At 41.1% G+C, this 20,044-nt stretch overlaps 1 protein-coding gene across 1 annotated transcript; it reads left to right on the forward strand.

Moving 5' to 3' along the window:
- Positions 1-7,992: 7,992 nt before the first annotated feature.
- On the forward strand, positions 7,993-19,405 carry LOC100836901 (SAGA-associated factor 29 homolog A). The gene is made up of 9 exons (XM_003576646.4): positions 7,993-8,316; positions 10,497-10,590; positions 12,937-13,013; positions 13,214-13,326; positions 15,026-15,108; positions 17,285-17,344; positions 18,051-18,201; positions 18,549-18,562; positions 19,022-19,405. The coding sequence occupies exons 1-9, from the start codon at positions 8,157-8,159 to the stop codon at positions 19,122-19,124; spliced, it is 855 nt and encodes a 284-aa protein (XP_003576694.1). The 5' UTR covers positions 7,993-8,156; the 3' UTR covers positions 19,125-19,405.
- Positions 19,406-20,044: the final 639 nt, after the last annotated feature.

Below are 20,044 nucleotides of genomic sequence, written 5' to 3' on the forward strand. Positions count from 1 at the left end.
CTAAATGTTTTTTAAAAATAGACACATCTATTTTTGACAAATTTAAGACAAGAATTATGAAATGAAGCAGTAATTCTCTTGTAAATACATGGCAAGCAGGCTGGCCCTCTCTCTTTCATGCGGTCCTGGTTTCCTTTTAGCTAGATCTTCTCTTACCAAAACATGCAGGTAGTACCACGACCCTTCACGGCGCGGGGTGGTGCACTGAATCCTTCTCTTGCCATGCACATTGTTCTGGTTTTAGAAAAAATGCCAAATTGTTTTTAAAAAATGGCATCATAAAAGGAGTCCAAAGCGGAAATTTAAAGTAGGCGACAAAGTTCCTCCGCGCATTGTGGAAAACCTCTAATCTATAATCCTATGCAATGGTAAAATATAAGTCTGGCTATGTCTCAGGCATGTGATATTTAGAGAAAATGCTTAAGCTCTCAATCGAAACACTAGAGTCGTCAGATTAAGATCAAGATGCCATCTCACTCTCCTCTCTCACACACATGATGCCGCGTCAACTGATCTTTAACTAAAAATCAAATGACTTCTCTATAGCAAACCCGGATAAATTAAATTACATCTTTACATGCATCGGTGCTGGCCTACCGTCTAACCAAAATTTCTTAAACACGTGTAATCATTCCGAAGCAACTCCGGATCCGTTCTTATCCTAGACACAACAACATTAGTCTATGTACAAACAGTGACAGTCTATATACAAACATTCAGTTTCAAATAGTGCAACACAGAGCTGTCAAAATAATAATAATAATAATAATAGTAGTGCAACACAGAATCAATCGACCACCCTCCTTCATCTAGATAGGATTAAAACCTATTTTTTTCCTTCTCTGTGCTTCCTGCCAGAACTGCCACAGCTCCGAAAGAAATGGGCCACCACCCTGCAGTAGGCGGGCCGCCACCTCAAGATTGTTGACGGGGGGAGGAGGCCGGACAGCCAGTCAGCCAGACAGGGTTCCAGGTCGCCATGCGAAATGGCGAGGACCAGTGTGCTGATGCCGCAGGTACAGGACGGGCGACGGATTAGTGGAACAAGAGAGAACAGAGGTGTTGGGCAGGATAGTAAACGATGTGGGGAGAGAATGCTCCTCGAATTAGGCTTCTAGACCCTCCGCCACAGCAAAACCATGAACCATACTTGATTCAGGCTTAAATAGGCATACACTTCTCTGAACGTGGAAAAGAGTAAATTTTGGCACTCATTAGTGATAGTTTAGAATTGAAGGGATGTGCTCTGTATATGTATATGACACGTATACGTATACGTTTATCTTATGCATATATGCCTTTCTTGCTTCAGGTAAGATCAGAAGTATTCAGGTAAGCTTCAGGTAGCATATCTTTAAAATACAGTAGACAATTTACCTGGGAGCTTAGAACTGCTGGGTGTGTTGATGCGTGTGAAAGATTGCTTCAATGATTGCCTAAATAATGTGGACTGTGCTAAACTGATATTGTTTCTTTTCGAGAGCAGTCATACATGTCTAGTTGGTCATTAGCTGAGCTTTTGTCTTTCAGTTCAGCAATGGTTAATTTTGCCCAACCTATTTTTTGTATGCTTCCAGGTTCCAGAAAATCAACTAGCATCTTCAGTTTATAAATTAGTTCAGTTTTTCACCTAACTGCCCAGCCCTTTAGTTAAACGTTGTAGAGATATGTAAACTGAACACTTAGATTTAATATACATGTTCTTAGGCAGATCCTAACTGCCCAGCCTTTTAGTTAAACTTTGTGGAGCTATGTAAACTGCACACTTAAGATTAATCTAAATGTTCTTAGGCAGGTCCTGTGCAAAAACTAAATTGCCACAAGGATCGCCACATTTAGACTAGCATACTCATAAATCATATAGTCAGAGTATAGTTGGCCTCACAAATCAGGACCATGACATTTTTACTAACCCTGCATGGAAGAAATAGTTTTAGGATCCTTCTAGTACCCTGTTTTCAGTGGACAATATATAATCTGGACACTAGCAGGTCATTTGGTGGTCAATGGATCAGCTTTGCCTGGGTATGTGGCAAGTGACATTTAAACTAACATGAGATCTACCCATCCAGATTAAGTCAGCACAGGAGGTAAAAGGAGCTGGTTTAGCTGGTCCAGTATGGCATCTTAGATAGTTCTTCCACTGAATATCTTCAGAGAAAAGAACCAACTAGCTGTAAACTGAAACTTAGTTTTGAATGAAAAACCTACTGAACGAGATCAGCTAGATCTGTTCTGAATCTGAGAAGAACTTTGAAACAATCAAATAAGAATACAATTAGTATGTAAATTGGTTAAGATGTTCACTTGCATCCTGATTCCTGAACCATGATACAGTACCTCACAAGGGTGAAGAGGTCCGGTGCAAGCACGAGGAGATAGCTCCTGGTCGGGTGCAATAATTCAAAAATTATGAGACCAAATAATCATTCCATAGGTCCAACTGTCCAAAGCATTAACACGACTAACAATGTACTTATGTGCCCATATTACCACTGTCCTGTCACTAAGTAGAAGTATGTTCGAATAAAATATGAGCACAACTCTTCCTCGGGGACGTTGAACACTGTCATAGTGATATGACATCATGCACAAGTAACATTCGTTTCACTCTAATATACGTCTTGGCCGAATTCTACGTCGGTATAATCTTGGATAATAACAATATGGCTTCGGCACCGGCCAACTGTCATTGAACATCAATTTTTAGGGAAGTCAGACTTTCAAAAATCTATGTGAAACTAGGCAACCAAAACATAGACATGTCATAAAGAATATACCTATAATTAGGATTTCCTGTAGTACCAGTAGCAACAGTCCTACAATAGATCAAAGATGGTTTTAACATCTACGAATAGCTATTTTCATTGGAACTACCTATAATGAAAAAGAGATGGTATATCGAAAGCAGCGGAGCACTTGAATAGCATACAAAAAACAGGCATACCGCTCTGGATCAAAATCCTTCAGTAGTTTCAGAATTAGAGTAAATTTCACAGAACCACACTTTTTGTGGCAGTGGTCTCACAAAACCACAATTGTTGTTAACAGTCTCACAAAATCACAATTGTTGTTAACAGTCTCACAAAACCACAACTCTTGGAGCAGAGAGTCTCAAAAAACCCTAATCTCGATGATTAGGCGGCTTGATGGTGTTTCTGACGACCCGGGCCCACAAGTCAGTTGCCACGTCAGCCTCCCCGACTAGTCTCCAATGCCACGGCCCACAAGTCAGTTGCCACGTCGGCCTCCCGTCTCCAATGCCACGTTGTGGGCCCGGGTCGTCAGAAACACCATCAAGCCGCCTAATCATCGAGATTAGGGTTTTTTGAGACTCCTTGCCCCAAGAGTTGTGATTTTGTGAGACTGTTAGCAACAACTGTGGTTCTGTGAGATCACTGCCACAAAAAGTGTGGTTCTGTGAAATTTTCTCTCAGAATTATATTACTTGGTAGATAAGGAATTCCTTCCGTGTCATAGAAGTTCATGCCAACAAAGTTCCCATTAAAATAAAAAAGGGGCCCTCCAATTCCAGCCTATATCACAGAAACAAAGTTATACTTAACAATGGTTACACAGTAAAAGATGATATTCGTAAGGACTACAGATGTAGTGATTGATAATCATCACTTGTTCTGATGCAACTAATTTCATCATGCCATCATGCAAAACATAAAGAGAGATCAATGCAATGTACCTTGGTGATTTTACACGTGGAGACCTTAAGCTATTTGCAATCATATTTGTCTTGTTCGCCAGTCACTAACCCATCCGTGGCCATAAAATTGACTGATTTAAAGACACGCTCAAGAGCTACTACCTTTGTTTGAGGTGATTCAACAAGTGTAGCTGCACGATTATTGAGAAAATAAGTGATGCTGACAACAGCAACATTATAGCAGAAATCACAATGTTACAATATCCCTTCTTTACGCTTTTTATTTGAAAGGCACACTTCAATCTGCAATTATGAAGTGACAGTTAACACGTGTCTTCAGGAACAAGAGTTAATAATGACTAGTAGCATAAACCTTCAAGTTACCGACAATCTTGCTTTCATCACCAGAAGTTCTAACCAAGCTACTCTTGCGGTGGATTCATTGCAGTGGAAAGTAAATGCATTTTGCGTGTGGACAACTTAGGGTGTGTTTGTTTTGGATTCCAAGAAACAGTCCAACAGCTTTCAGGCCGTGGAATCTAAAGTCCAAACAAACGAGAAGCTGCCAATTCGGTGCTTCTTCCAGCGGCTACAGCTCCAACGTGGTTTTTTACTGAATTGCTCTCCCACCAAAATACTACCTACATCCAACAATAAGGGACGTATTAGATTTCTTTTGACCAATGCTTTGACCACAAATTACTCTATTAATATATAATTATATGACATAGATTCATATTCATTATATTCTTACTCAAGTATATTTGTTTATGGTTATTATTTTGATCACATTAGTCACATATTCATGAAATAATTCGTGGTCAAAAACTTGGTCAACCGAATCCTAATATGTCTCATGTTGTTATTGGACCGAGGGAGTATACAACGGCACAAATGCCACTTACCGGTTCGATCTGTTCCAATCGTCACCCCTACCGACCGCACTCCCCTTCCCAATCCCGAATAACCCAGCTGTCCCTGAAAAAAAACCAGCCGTCGCTTCTCTGTATGGCTGCCGCTGTCTGACCGGCGCCGCCGCACTCCTCTGGCCGGCGGAACGGATCATTAGCCTTCTTCTGGACGTCGGAACGGATCCGCTCCGCAGCTCGATTTCCGGCCGCCGCCGCCTTCCTCTGCTGCCCCGTGACCCCGAGGTGGCGAGGTCCGACGTCCTTACTCCCCGCCCCCCTCCTCCTCGAGGTCCTGCTCCCCGAGTCCCCGCCGCCGCTCCCAGGCTCCCCTCGTCACCTTGTGTATCTGTTCGCCGGGTACAGCAGCGCTCAATTCATACATCCACCTGCTACTCGACGGCCGGCTCACGCTCGAGTAGGACCACCGAGAAAAAAAGAGATTCATGTTCAGTTGTAGCCAGGGGACCGGTTGTAGCAGCTAGTTGATTAGGGTTCAGCAGTGAGCAGCAGCCATGCCGATGAATCGATGGAGTTCCCAACTTACGCTGATATAAGTGGCTAGTCGTGAATAGATTTGTGAAATAAGTGCCCACTTACATGCACATCGAAGCTGAACGACTGTGTTTGCCGGAGTTCGAGCTTGTTTTGGAATACGTGAATTTCATGTTTGGAACTAGTGAATTTTTATTGTCATATGTGTACATCATCTAATGGAGTGAAAAAATTATATCTGCAACAAACACAATTCTTAAACCACTAATTCACATTTAAAACGGTAAAGTCATCTTTTTCACCCAAATCATCTACAAACTATGTTACCATTTAGATCATTTCAACACATTTGCAGTCGCATCAGCCGCCCAAACAAACAGACATCAAATAACTCCAACCTTCTAGCTGCAGCCGATTCTAGAATCTGAAGTTGTGAAGCTGCAGCCCAAACAAACACAACTTTAAACCCTTTGCTGCACCCTTCACTTGGACTTTCAGTCGGTATCCACATGTGACCATTAATTTGCCTGTCTCGAAACAACGCTTTACAGCTAATAAGTCAGCACATGGCTCAACTTGCACGTTGTTACTGAAACATGTTGTACGAAGATCAGGGGAAAATCCAGCGGTTATAAGAATCATACTGAAAGGCAAATTGTAATGTAAATTGTAATGTTGTATCCATCCATCCACCACTTGGTTGTTTGGAAGACGCAATTTTATGTGTAATGATATGAAAGATTTACATCATGATTAGCAGATGACTACCATATCTTTAATAAGCAAGCCAAGTACAGAAAATTGGCAGCACAAACCTTCGGTGTAGGGATGAACCTCCGTTCAAGATCTGTTGTCCTAATCAAAGCTGACGAGGTCAGAAAACATGTATTGTCTGAATTGTTTTCAACTACTCCGTACTATACCCGTGCATTTATAATGCATCTTGTCTCCTACACAATATCATTAATTCCCCCATTATTATCAATCGATGGTTAAATAAAAGGAGGAAAAACTACCGTGGAAACAATAGTATAATTACCATCAAATGAAGCAAGCGATACAATGCTTGGGGACAACTTTGTAGCAAGCTCTTGACTCAGTTCATTCCAACAAAATTCTTGACTAGGATTCTTGGCCTCAATTTCACGATCACTTAAGGTGGTGAATACCTTCAGTAGTTTATGAATTTTCCGCCTTCCATTTGAGACTTTAGCTCTTCGCTAAACTTTCTCCGTCTTCCCTGCCAAAATTGGGGTTCCCACACAAGAAAAATTAGAAAGCTTCTCGCTGTACTTCCAAGAATTTTGTGAAATTGTATGCAAGTAATCTGTACTTTATGGAACCCTTTGACCACTGGCATAACCAAACTTTTAACACACAAAACAAACGCCGACTACTGACCTAGTAATAGGGTACGTACGCGATACATCGCGCAGCTACTCGCTGCTGCTCCTGTGATCAAACGAATCGTGTAGCTATCCACTCACACCTGTGGGGATCAAGGGTTTTTACCTTGGTGGAAGATCAGCAAAGATTGAAGAGTCGAGGAGGAGAGCAGCGGCCGAAGGCTGGGCTAGGAGGCACTATCCCTAGCAGCAGCAGGTACCCTCGCGGCCGCCGCCTTCCGATCACGGGAAGAGTCAAATGACAACACCGTCAGGAAAAACGGGCCGAAACTCGCGGTCCGAATATGTGTAAACTGTACAACCTGGAAACCCGTGTGACTACCGCCCGTCGAAAACGGGCTGAACTCGCAGAAACCCAAAACCTGAATCTCCATATCCTCTGCTTATAAAAGCACAATCATCCATCCAACGGCCCACATTTGTTTGTTCTTTCTCCGTGCTAATCACATGCCCACCGGTCCCACACGCATCATCTCTCACGTGTACGTTCCATCTAGGGATGTCAACGGAGCGGTTAATGGCGCCGCCAAGCCCGCTGTAAGTCGTTTCCCCCGCACAGTTTTTCGTTTTGGATTTTTCTTTTTGCTGTTAAAGACTGTTGTGGCAAGGTTAAACGGACTCTAACGGGCCCTTACCGGCGCCCATTTACATCCATAGTTCCATCCAATGGCCCACATTTATTTGTTCTCATATCATCCCTCCCGTGCTTTCCATCGATCTTGCCTTGTACGCCGACGGCCAGGATTACCACGCCCGGGCTAATTTCAGTGCATCGTCATCGGTCGCGTCCCTGCACTGCCACGTCCAGCCCTAGCAGACTCACGGCACATCCACGCCAACATCCACAATGCACCTTTCAGATTCTTACTAACCGAATTTGCTAATGCACCATTATTTGGTGTACATTGCATCTTGACGTGGTGACATACATATACATACACCTGACACCACATGCAATAAGGTAGAGGGTGAAGCAGCGAAGAGATAAAAATTGTGAGTCACATCGTGGAATGAAGAGTAGACCGGTACTCCCTTCATTTCATAATTCTTGTCTTAAATTTGTCCAAAAATAGATGTATTTATTCCTAAAAAACGTCTAGATACATGTAATATTTGGACAAGAATTATGAAACGGAGGGAAAACCTTTTATTTATTAGCCGCAAATACACCATTAATCACACCTTCAATGCAAAATCTCGATGATCAATCATGTGGCTACGACGCTAAGATATAGATCACGTGAGTGGTCCCGTTTCCACGTTACTCCACTTTCCGTCTTTCTAACCGGACAGAAGGTTCGCGTGACCACGTCGCTACACTAAGTTGACGAGTGACGTGTCACTCAAAGAGTTTTCGGTGGGTGTATTTTTGTCATTCAGATTAGAAGAATCATATTTTTAGGTCATTATATTTTTTTTACTAGAATATTTTTAGGTCATTATATGTTACGTCTTGAGGGGTACATCTGCCAGAAAAAAATTTAGACCCTAATCCGGCAACAATCAAGAAGGGGCCGAGTTAATTTGGCCATCGCAGCGCCTCGTCATCTCGAATCTCGATTCTCATTTATGTCCTTCCGCTGCTGCACACATCCAAAAAGCCTCGAGCAGCTGTCCCCTAGGCCCTAGTTGACTCGGATCTCCCATCGAATCCCGGCGGAATCGAGTGTGCTAGAGAGCGGACGGAAGATGTCGTCGTCCGTCGGAGGCGGAGGGGGAGGCAGCGCGGCCGGGAGCGGGGGAGACATCGCTGGCCTGCTGGACAAGGCCAAGGAGCTGGACCAGCTGCGGAAGGAGCAGGACGAGGTGGCCATCGAGATCAACAAGATGCACAAGAAGATCCTCGCCTGTAAGTAATTAGCTCCAGTCTGCCCCTCCCGATTCCATGCTTTCGTTGTTTTTTTTCCTCTCTCTCTCTCATTTGGGTCGATTCGATGCGGATTATTAGCTGCTTGCTGCGTCGCATTTTACTTTGTTTGTTGCTCGTTTGTTTGACTTGCTTAACTACCTTGGCTGCAATATTTTAGATTGCTCGTGTGGGGGTGAGCTTTGTGCATGAGAATCTTCACCTGGGGATGCAGAAATAGGTCTTTTGGCTTTGGGTATCATCAGTTAGTCAGATACGTTGTTCATTTTCTTGATTGATGAGTGATGCCCCAGCGTTTGGGCGTTCGGCTAGCTTGTTTGTGGATCAACATATCAGATAGATGTTGAGCCATGTGTCAACAGGCATGCATACAACTTATCCCATGGCAAAAAGGGATGGTACGTAGTAACAATAGATGCCATTGGGGGTTGACAAAAGGATTGTTTTCCCAGGAAGCGGGAGCAGGGTAAATTCAAGAAGTTATTTAAAAGCATATTCTATTCTTTAAGTTATCCAGCTATCCTTGTTCTATTCATCAAGGGAAACAGATAATTAATAATCATATGTTGGCATTTCTAACGACACTCAAATCTAGTATATAAGGGAATAATTGATTGCCAAGGCAAACAGATAATTAATAATCATATGTTGCCATTTGTAACGATTCTCAAATCTAGTATACAGAGTATATAGGGAATGGTTATTGCCAATAAATGCTCTGCTAGTAGCAACTGTTTCCTTCAATATTATTAATTAAATGCTTTTATTGGATGGGGATATGAAAAACTTCAGGCTCAAGCTCAATAGCTGGGACGTCCCATTTTGTGAGCCAACCTATGTGTCGATACTACCTTACCCACACTCATGTTTCGGCTCAAATATGAATACTGTTTTTTACAGACACGATATATCCAAATTTCAAATAATGGAAAATATGAAGAAGGTTCACAGAAGCCATTGGGTTATTCTATTTACTTGGATCATCTATTTCCAAAGAATTTAATGATAACTTATATAACAAATATCTGTCCAGTAAAATATAACTGGACTGCATAGTGGCACAGCCAAATGAGCAGAACAACAGAACCTAGGTTGGCAAATCTTCACATTACCTCTAGAACCAACCTATGTTGAGGAAATCGTTAACTGGTAGCTGCTCCGTTGGCTTGCGAGTAGGGGATTAATAAGCTAATTGGCCAGTTAAGTAGTTAATCAGCCGATTAATCAGTTTATTGGCTACTCGGTGACCCTCCAAGTAGGGATTAATCAGCCAGTTAACTGGCTGATTTGTTGAACAACCAACAATAAAACTTGTAGCTAACCTGGCTGCACCTGAGTTTGTCCTTCTAGAAACTCATTCCTCATTTATCTACTTCCAACCCGTCTGCTGATTCAGGTGCTTACCTTGAGAATGAGTGAACTCTCTCCCTTGAGTGCCCATCAAACAGTGCCTAGTCGATTGATTGTAATGCTCCATTGTGATTATTGCCAGTCAAAGGAGAATAGGGGGAGATGTCATCGTTGGGAGATGAGGAGGGGAACAAGGAGGAGGTTACATGCGGGTCTTGCTTGACATGTATGATCTGAATCAGCTGCGGAAAGAAGCAGGATAGTAAGATCCACACAGGGAAATTCAAGTGGCCAAGCCCGTCATTATTTGTGTTTTGTATGGCTGGAAGATTAGAATTGGAACGAATTTAGAGCATTGCAGACAGTTATTCTTTTCTTTTCTTTTTCTTTGTTGACTTGCGTTTTTGTATTACATTTATTACAAGAAAGACACACACGCACATAAACCACCACTTCACACTCAAACGCCCAGTTGAGCTGATTGTTTGTTGAGTTACGTATTTGTCTACTTGTCATCCTGTCTTCGAGAATGTAACCACCGAAAGACCACTTCGGGTTTTTCTTACTTAGTATGATCGTTTTCATGGGATTGACAGTTGCACGGTGAAGGTTTTAGGCCTTAGGAACACTATAGTGCTGGTTGGATTAACTCAGAATAAGAAGTCAGTTTGTAATCTGGTCAGTGTAGGTGGTTTTTAGAAAATGGGTCAGTATTGTGTATATTCAATTATGCCCCTCCGAGGATTGAATAAGTATATTTTTTAAGCTTAGGATTGAAATCTTAACATGTTTACCTTTGCTTTGTTTTCTAGCTCCGGAGATGGTGGATAAATCTGCCGACACCATTTTGGTCAGGCTTCGTGCTTTATATGTACATGCAAAAGAACTTGCCGATAGTGAAGTCAGGTAAATTCCAAAATTCTAGGTAGTGATGATGATTTCTTTTCTGCAGAATTTTTTTCCTGCTGTTGAGGGTCTCTTGTCTCCATGTTGGATAAAGACATTCTCTCCATCTGTTTGATGCTTCGATTCTTGCTTGCTCAACCTTTCGACACAGTCTCTAGCTTGTTCAACTCTTCTTCGTGGAAGTGCTTTTGCATGCATGCTCGCATGTATGTTGCATGGCCCACCACTGAGAGGACCCTGCCGCAAACGGTGCTTATGGTTGTACTGACCCTGCCGGAGATGACTGTGTCGCCACCAGCTATATGACTGCCCTCGCTGTATGATGTACCTATTCCTCCTTCGCTCTTCATGCAGCACCTTCTGCTGAAGAAGAGACCAGGTCTCTTAGGATTATTTTCCATTGTGGAAAGCTCTGTTACTTCTGTTGAAGGTTTTATAGAGTTCTCTCACCCCCCGTCCTCCTCCTCCAGATGTACAACCACTGGTATTAGAGTTCTCTCCAGTGTCGCAGCTTGCGTGCTATCCTTCCCTTGGCTTTAAGCTTTGTCGTTGCTTGATGGGTGCATGACCAGGGCTGACTTTCACTTAGCTTGTAGTGCCACAGCTTTTTCCCTTGCTTTCTGTGCTACTATGTATTCCTCCAGGTTCCATCTTCTCCTCTGTTTATTCGAGTTGAACATGGATCCGATCGTTCATGCAGTCAGTCAGAATCAAAAGCCCGCGTAGGGGATGTGCCGAAACGTTGGTTGAGGTGCTTCAGAATTGCAGCCATGGCAGCAATCCATGCTCACACTTTAGCTGCACGAACGACACGGTGGCGGTCCCTATCAGATGATGTGATGTGATCCATGTTTTCTCAACGTCCGTTGTCTGGTGTTCCTTGAATAGTTTGCCTTGGTTTACCCAAGGTTGTGTATCCCCATGGTTGTCGAACATCAGAAACCCCAGGTGGCGAAGTGGTGAACTTTGGGTCATCATGGCACTTCACCATCTTGAAATCATAATCCCCGCCGTGCCATGGATGACAGAGCAGCAGGCTCTGATACAAAATTGTTATGGACCTTGATCTGCATCGAGATAATTTGGGTAGGCTAAGGGTTTGAAAAATGGGGATATGGCACTTGCCCTCTTCAATCTGCTGGCAAGCTCACGTGGAAGAGAGGCTTGAAGGCTTACTGGAACTTCTGTTTATTGATTGCCCAGAGATTACAATGCCAACTTGCTTATATATCACAAGCCTGTCCTGTACTAGACTCCTTGACTAACCAAGCCGGACCCTACTCTATTGGATGTATTTGGACTAAACTAACCAACGCAAACTTTTCCTTATCCAAACCAGTTCAAAGTCTCTTCTCTCTCCAACATGGCATGTCCATATGGAATACGAAGACCTGTTAGTATCCTACAACTGATCTTCACTTCCTGAAGATTTCATCTCCTAATGATTATGCTATACCTTCCGTAATTTCTTTGATGTTCATGTATAACTTGCTTGTTTCTCCTGCTTGTTTCTGTACACCGTCCGACCGGCTATAACTCCTCTGCACATACAAGGGTGTGCTTCTGCTAAATCCCAGAACAGGCATGACAATGCACAAAATGTCTAGATGATGAATTTTTACTCTACTCCTGGCCTACTAATTCCATTAACTATCACGCCTAAGGCAGTTTTGAACACTGTTTTACAACTATGTCAGTTTTGTGGCTGGCAGTGTGGAGATTAGTCTGTCTACCAAATTTGAAAATTTCTTGACTCAATGGTCTCGCATATCACTACATCACTCTCCCTCCCCACAACCCATTCCCATTGCTGGTGCCACCAGATCCTCCTCCTGCTCTACGGTGAAGAGAATGCGAAAGCCAGCTGCTCCTCCAATCATGCGCCTGGACTTGCTTGTCACCAAGATTTCCAAGGCACTGCACAGCTCTTTTCCCAGCACATCCATCGATAAATTCATATCTGAATCCAGTATGCAACTATGATATCCTGGAGCAGAACACATATGTGCTGATGATATCCTTGAGCAGAACATGCATGTGCCTTTAGGGTGCCAAGGCCAGTTAATAGGTGTGCGATTAGAAGCAGGGATTGAGTATGCAGGAGGATGGCAGGGTCCATGTCTTTCTCCAGGCTGTCATCATTATGAAGGCAAATTTCTCCTGTGCAATAAAGGACCAGTTTGTTAATGTTTTGCTTAGAGTGTTCGAAGGAGATGATATAGATCACAAGTTGGATTATTATCTCCACACTTCCATGTCCACTCTTCACAACGTGTGTGTACCTTATTATTTGAAGACAGTGTTATTCAGTCCTGATCTATTCATTCGTAATCCTTTATCTTGCAGTACTTCCTCTGCTGTCATTGGACTATTGGATGGTTTGTTGCAATCTGGGGTTTCAGCTGCACCAAGAAAAAAGATAGGTAAGCACTTTAACTAAGAGTTTGCAAGTTAGGTTCAGAGCTCTTAAGTGTGAAGCAAAGTACTCCCTCCGACCCATATTAAGTGACTCAAATTTGCTTAAATATGGATGTATCTATGCCTAAAAAGCGTCTAGATACACGTAATAGAAAGTCACTTAATATGAGACGGAGGGAGTAATATGGATATTTCTACATTGCAGAAGTGGGTGAACAAAAGAAGAAGAGGATGAAATCTGATACAGATACAACAAGATTTTCCTCCACGTCTATGAGGAGCCAACTTGACCAAGCTGCAAACCTGAAAGGAGAGCAGGTTTCAATTTCAGCTGAACTTAGAAATATCAGTTAGTTTTTGTGTTACATGTATCTCCGGGTGCATGCTACCTTGATGACAAAGCTTCTACTTCCATGTAAGAAAGGATAGGAACCTTCCTGTATTCTGATCTGGTTTCATAGGGTTGTTTGCACTTTGTTGAAGGTGCCAATTTTGCAGCACTTTTCCCTTAAACATACAAAATTTCAAATTTGACAGCCTGGTGTTTCAATTTGGATTTATTCTTAGTCTTTGTGTAATTTCTGCTTCTTTTAGTACTCATGATTAGTTTCTGTAGCTATTAGGATGTTATTATACGTGATTTTTCGTGACTGCATACGGGAGATCCAGTTTCTAAATCACAATTTTTTTTCCATTTTATGTGTTTTTTTTCATTATTTTAATCATCACTCTTCTATATTGCGTCTTTTCTTAATCTAACTTACCTCCACATAAGACACTACTTCATATTTCTGTTACTTAATTTTTTTTGGGAATTCATAAGACGTTCTGCTTCCCCACTAGTGAAAATAATCACTTGCTCTGTTTTTGGAGTTCGGGATTTCGCAACTAATCTAACGGACTTGATAGTTATAAAAACAACAATCATATCATATCAGCACTCACTTTTATCTTTTCTGAACCAATTTAGTAAATTTGATATTTTATCATACATCCTTTTGTGGTTTATTTCCTTGTTTAGCTACATGGATATAATAGTTATGATGCAAAGAAACACGAGCCGTTGTAATTCTAATCTTCTAGATAATGGACCTTTTCCCCATCTGTTTCCTATAGTATCATGCATCGCTGTTAAAATTGGGTTGCCAGATAAATTTGTGGTTCATGGATAGTTTTTTCTAAGGTATGGGTTATGTATCCCGGGTTTGTACTGAGATTGCATTGCTACTTATACAGTTATACTTGATTTTATTTTGCTGAACTGAAGCTATTGAGTTATCCGTGCCTTAAATTTGCAATTATATTTTTTAGTTCAGTGTGCAAAAAAAGAAAGAGCGTCACGAATTTATGTGTTTGACAGTTTCTTGGTAAAATAAATTTGTGCCATAGAATTCACTTGTGCTACCAGGTTTTTAGTGACGCAAACTATGAATTTTAAGTATGTTCAAACTATTTTTATTCCTGAAAAAGGCACATCCATCATTCAGCAACCAGTAAACCAGAGTTCATTAGCATGTTTACGAACGAACAAAACATTAATGTTCCGACTTGTTGTCGTTAAGTTTCAGCTGTAAGTTTGCCATTGTTGAGTCATAAATACAAAAGTTATTTAATTCATCAATTGGCCATCACATACTCCCCAGACTCATGTGCAGGTTAATCTTTAAAGATTGCACATGAGATCTAAAAAATGGTACTCCCTCTGATCCTAAATTGTTGTCGTTGTTTTAAGTATCAAGTGAAACTAATTTGAAGATGCACTGCTGTATCAAGGTCATGGCATGCTTGGTTGACGTTTATATTATCATGTGATACAGTCACTGAAGTGTTAAACTTACAGCATATATGAACTATTTAATGCTTTGGTTACGAATAGTTTACTTGTAATGGATGCCTTGAGTTTGATTGCTTAGCTCTTAATTTGTTGTTCACAATAGTTCTGACCACCTGTGCATGCGCATGTTTTGTATATATTTGTGTATGTTTAATATTTGACATTCATGCTCTATCGTTTCAGGTTGCAGCTAGGGTAAAATCAGATGAGGAAAAAGACGAGTGGTTTGTGGTGAAGGTCATACATTTTGATAAGGAAACAAAAGAGTATGTATATGTTCTCTTTCCTTCCATCTATTGAGCAAGTTGTTAGTTGTGATGCATAGCATCTTATAAAGGAAAGAATTTATTGCTGAATTGACGCAGTGTTAGACAATAATAGATTGTTACCTGCTGTCTTGTTAGTTATTATGCGAGGTAGACAAATCACTAGTAAATAACAGGTTGAAGGTTTTAGATATCTAGATTAAAAGTGTGATGATCATATTTACCAGAATAAACCATAGATATGACATGAATGAATATGGGAAATGCAAACAGAGCTATGGAGCTAATATAACTCAATGTAGATGTAGTAATTGGACTCATGTATCCAGGAAAAAGAAAATCCCTGCATCAATATGCCTCCCCGTGCCATTTTACATTAGACACGGTATGATGTCCTTCAGGCGCTTCTCAGACAAGTCTGAGCTATCTGATCGCTGCACCATGGCGAATTGCTGAATGATAAGGAGGATAGGAAAAACCTCCTTTTGGTCTCACGGCAGAGGAAGGATTTAAGATGCGGAGTTTTCAGAGATGTGTCAAAGAGGAGAAAGCTTGTGAACGGTGTGTGTGTATGCTGTTTTATGTGCTTGCGGATGGGAGTGGAGAGGGTGAAGGTACGCTGGGAGTTGGGATCATCAGATCGTAGTGGATAGCGAGGCTAGCCCTCAGGCACACGAGATGGGACCTCCTGGCCGTGCTGCTAGAGGCTCTGAGTTCTCAACTTTGGAGAAATTTCTAGTTTGTTGCTAGATATCTCCTAAAGCGTGCTACTTCCTCTTTATAGGGTTAGAGAAGCTGCAAGGTAAAAGAACCAAATCTTAGCTAACATGTAAGCCTGAGATAGTTTTCTAACATACATAAACTTTCTAAGATAGGCTCAGGCTTCTTGGCTGTCAAGTTTTGTGGGACCGCATCTGATGTGGTTACAGATGGGCCTGCAGTGGACTGCTGGCGCCTTGGTAACAGCCCTGTAGCTTTCTGCTGCAATAGAGTTGGACTTTCACCTCTGGCTAACATGACATTGCTTTTGTCAGAGAGAGTAATACTAGTTCGGACAAAGTATCAAAATCAGCATTTTAGTGGAACCAGGTGACATACAGTCATACACAAGGAGGGATGTTAGTCTTCTCTCTTCACTGCATTCATGAATACACATATATAAATAAATTGCAGAAATCTAGTAACAAAGATATGATCGGGCAATTGAGTTCAGTCTTCTGAAAATACTTTGAATTGATAGGCCACCATAAGTGAAGGGCTTGTTTGGTTCCCTTGCTGTATGAGAAAGTCCAGAATTAATATCACATGCTAACCAACAGACAAGCAGCAGTATGTGAATGCATTTAGCTATAATAATACTATATTAGTGTTTACATGCAATACATTTCTAGATAGACACATTTACCTGACTAATTTAATATTAGATCTGCTAGGGTCTGCTTGCCAAGCTTAAACTTCTCCGATACGTCCCCATGTCGAGTCGAAGGTTAAATTCGGTTATCTATACCATATATGTATTTTGGTATTACTTCCTTGTTTGCAGAGAATTGTCATTTTCCTGTGTTGACTAAGCAATCTTGAAGAATTAGAGTTTTGTGTAGGGGATCAAAGACCCTATGGCAGATTCCCGACGCCCGTTGTTTGTGTCAGAGTAACACTAGTTGAACAAAGTATCGAAATCAGCATTTTAGTGGAACCAGCTGACCTATACATGCTGGGATATTCCCCCATCCCATACAGCTCTCTTGTAATTATTTTTTTGCATTAATAAAAATTTACTGTTGGGATCTCCCCTACAGTTTTCCTGTAGAAAGAACTTATTCTTTTTAGCAGGAACTGGTTGATTTTGGATTGAGATATTTGCCTCTAATGATTGTTAGGGTTTTTGAATCCTTGGTCACTGCTCTATGCTTGGGCTTGTGTTACTGTCATCTTACGTGTGACCCTTGTAATGCTGCCCGTTCTTACTCACGGTTAAAGCAATGAACTTAGTTGTATTGTTTACCCTGTGTCACAGTGTTGGCATGTGATACATGTAAATTTATCAGATAGAGTTTATCAACCTATTTGTAAGTACAAATGCAATTGCTGCTGTTAATGTTTGCCATACCATGTATACCATGCCAGCCTGTGATATCCAGGGAAGTAGCACTCATTCCTTTTAATGAATTTGCAGATTTGAAGTCCTTGATGAGGAGCCCGGTGATGATGATGAGAGCGGCCAAAAGTTTGAGAGGTTTAAACTGCAGACCTTTTCCCTTTGTTGTTTCCGGGTAGTATAAGGGTGAATAAAGTTACTTTCAATCTATTCTGAAATGTTTTGTCTTCATTGACTTCCAACTTGGTGATGCTACTAACTAGGTCAATTTTTTTATGATCTGTGGTGCTGTTCTTCTCCACCAAGGGTTAGGCGAGTTAAGCAAAAATGTTAGCCGACCTTGGGTACCTTTTTTTTCTTTCTTGCTTAGTGCCTTTGTCCCTGCCAGCATCCACTGCCTCGCTTCCAACAGGATAGACTCAACCAGCTCCTCGCCGACCGGTTGGCACCATTGAATATGCAATCGTTGCATCGCCACCAAATGCTCTTGCTGAAAACAACGGGCCACAAGTTTTAAATAGTATGATTAATTAATTAATTTTAAGTGAATACACCTGGATCCCTTTGGATTAATGAACAGCACATGGATCCAGTGATATGATATGTTTCAGAAAATTTCTAGTTAATTGAGTTGAATTATCTGTTATATGTCCAACCAGTAAATGTCTCAATTCCACACCTGTTTTCATATTGTACAGTTTCTATACGATCCTGTGATTTTTTGTGTGTATGAATTTCAGTGGGACCACTCCTATATGTTTTATTAGCACAATCTGGGCTCATTTGCCTTATCCTTGATGTTTGCCAATAACTGATGATGCTCCACCTCCAACCTTGTTTACAGGAAATACAAGTTGCCCATGCCATATATTATTCCATTTCCAAAGAAAGGAGATCCTTCTAGTGCTCAGGATTTTGGTCAGGGTCGGCAAGTCTTGGCTGTTTATCCTGGCACAACAGCATTATATAGAGCTACCGTAGCTGCTCATCGTAAGGTAACATCTTAACATGCACATGAATCCTTTTGTAGATAATTAATTCTGCATAATCCTTCTGACAATACTGGTATATTCCTACATATTACTTGTTTATAATGGTTTATTCCTATATATTACTTGTTCTGTTAATATACATGCTTCAGTACTGTATGGTTGTGCAATCCGGTGGCATAAAACATTAGTTCCTTCACATGTATATCATCTTAATGTCTTTGGAAGACGTCTGTGCTGTTTTTACAATCACCACATTGCCGTTATTACTTTGTTGTACCATTTCTTTTGCTTGCTTAGTCATTAATACTTTTTTCTCTGTGTCATCATGTGGTCGCTGCAAAACAATACAGAGGAAGTCTGATGAGTAAGTAATCTATGCTCTTACAACCTTGTATGACTTATCTGTTCCACCATCACGAATTTTCTTTTATCTGTCATTTAGAACGGGTACCTGATTGTTTATTGTGCTTCTGCCTTGTCAAAACATCTGATGTCCAGCAATAACAGTAAGACAAACAACCTTTTCCATGGAATTGGTAATATTGCCATCCAATATTTTTATAATTTGTAGTAGGGACAGTGTTTAGTGTCAGATAAGCAAACCATGTAGGTGAAATTTGGATCTCTTTGAGATGTTCCAAGTTGAGTTTGCAATGACAATTTAGTTTGGTGTTTCTGTTATTATGATGATGTATACACATAAAAGGTAGTATCACCCAAGGGAGAAAAAAAACACAAAACAAACATTCTCTCAACAAATATGGAAGAGTAGCATCCGTATTACCTGAAAATATGTTGTTGACTAGTACCTTTATGTCCGCAGTTACCTTCTCTGGTTTGATGACGACGAAGAGGACGGGAATCTGCCGCAAAGAGCTGTGCCATTTTATAGAGTGGTTGCCCTCCCAGAGGGCCACCGGCAATAAGAACACTCAGACGGCAATCTGCCTTGCATCGCAGGGCAGTGTAATTCAAGTGACAGTGTACGAAGATGAGATTTCGTCTGCAAAGATGATAGTAATCTTGTTTTACCTCCAGCTGACCACATAGTGACTTAGATTGCCTTTGGAGTTCAGTTGGTGGAAAAGGAATAACTGTTTTGTGGTCTATATGTAGAAGGTTTTGTACATAAAAGTTAATTCAGTGTTGTATTAAGATTATATAAGTGATTGCCGTGCCTGAATAAATGTCGAGTCACTTTCCTCCCTGGCTTCGAAGTCTATCCACTCGGTTCCTAAATGTAAAATGTTCTAGCTTTGTCCTAAGTCAATCGTCTAAAAGTTTTATCAATGTTATACTCCCTCCGTCCCGAAATAAGTGACGTGGTATGCAAATCCACGTCACTTATTTTGGGACGGAGGGAGTAGAAAAATCTATCAACCGCTGCCCGCACCGCCCTTTCTATGCTTCCCAATGAATCTGTATCTATAAGGGGGCCGAAACATCTGCATCCACACACATTTTATTAATTTCGAACTTTTGAAATGATTTATCTCCTAAACTATTAATCCCATTAAAGATCCTTTTCACAGCTGAGTTCATCTATTATGTTTCAAAACAAGGTCAGATTTTATTATGATTTGATGATATTTTTTTGACGCCACCATTTACCAGGTTACACTATTATGTTTACCATGTTCTTTTTTGCGAGCAATAATGTTTAACATGTTAGTTGTTACCATATTAATAAGCGGTCCATTAGTAATATTTAGATGCTGAAGGCCCGACCCAACCCCTTCAATCCAGGAGGAATGGCAGGGATTGAGGGTGATTTTAGTTCATTTCCCCCTCAATCCCCTCTAATCCCCCTCAATCCATGGGGATTTGCATGCAACCGAACAAGGCC

This window comes from Brachypodium distachyon, chromosome 4 (assembly GCF_000005505.3).
Source record: "Brachypodium distachyon strain Bd21 chromosome 4, Brachypodium_distachyon_v3.0, whole genome shotgun sequence".
NCBI lineage: Eukaryota > Viridiplantae > Streptophyta > Magnoliopsida > Poales > Poaceae > Brachypodium > Brachypodium distachyon.

What these genes read in the sequence shown, in the direction of transcription:
- LOC100836901 (XM_003576646.4), top strand. Translation starts at nt 8,157, where the DNA reads ATGTCGTCGTCCGTCGGAGGCGGAGGGGGAGGCAGCGCGGCCGGGAGC. An exon ending in GCACAAGAAGATCCTCGCCT is followed by an intron (nt 8,317 to 10,496) that starts GTAAGTAATTAG and finishes TTTGTTTTCTAG; the next exon opens with CTCCGGAGATGGTGGATAAA. An exon ending in CTTGCCGATAGTGAAGTCAG is followed by an intron (nt 10,591 to 12,936) that starts GTAAATTCCAAA and finishes TTTATCTTGCAG; the next exon opens with TACTTCCTCTGCTGTCATTG.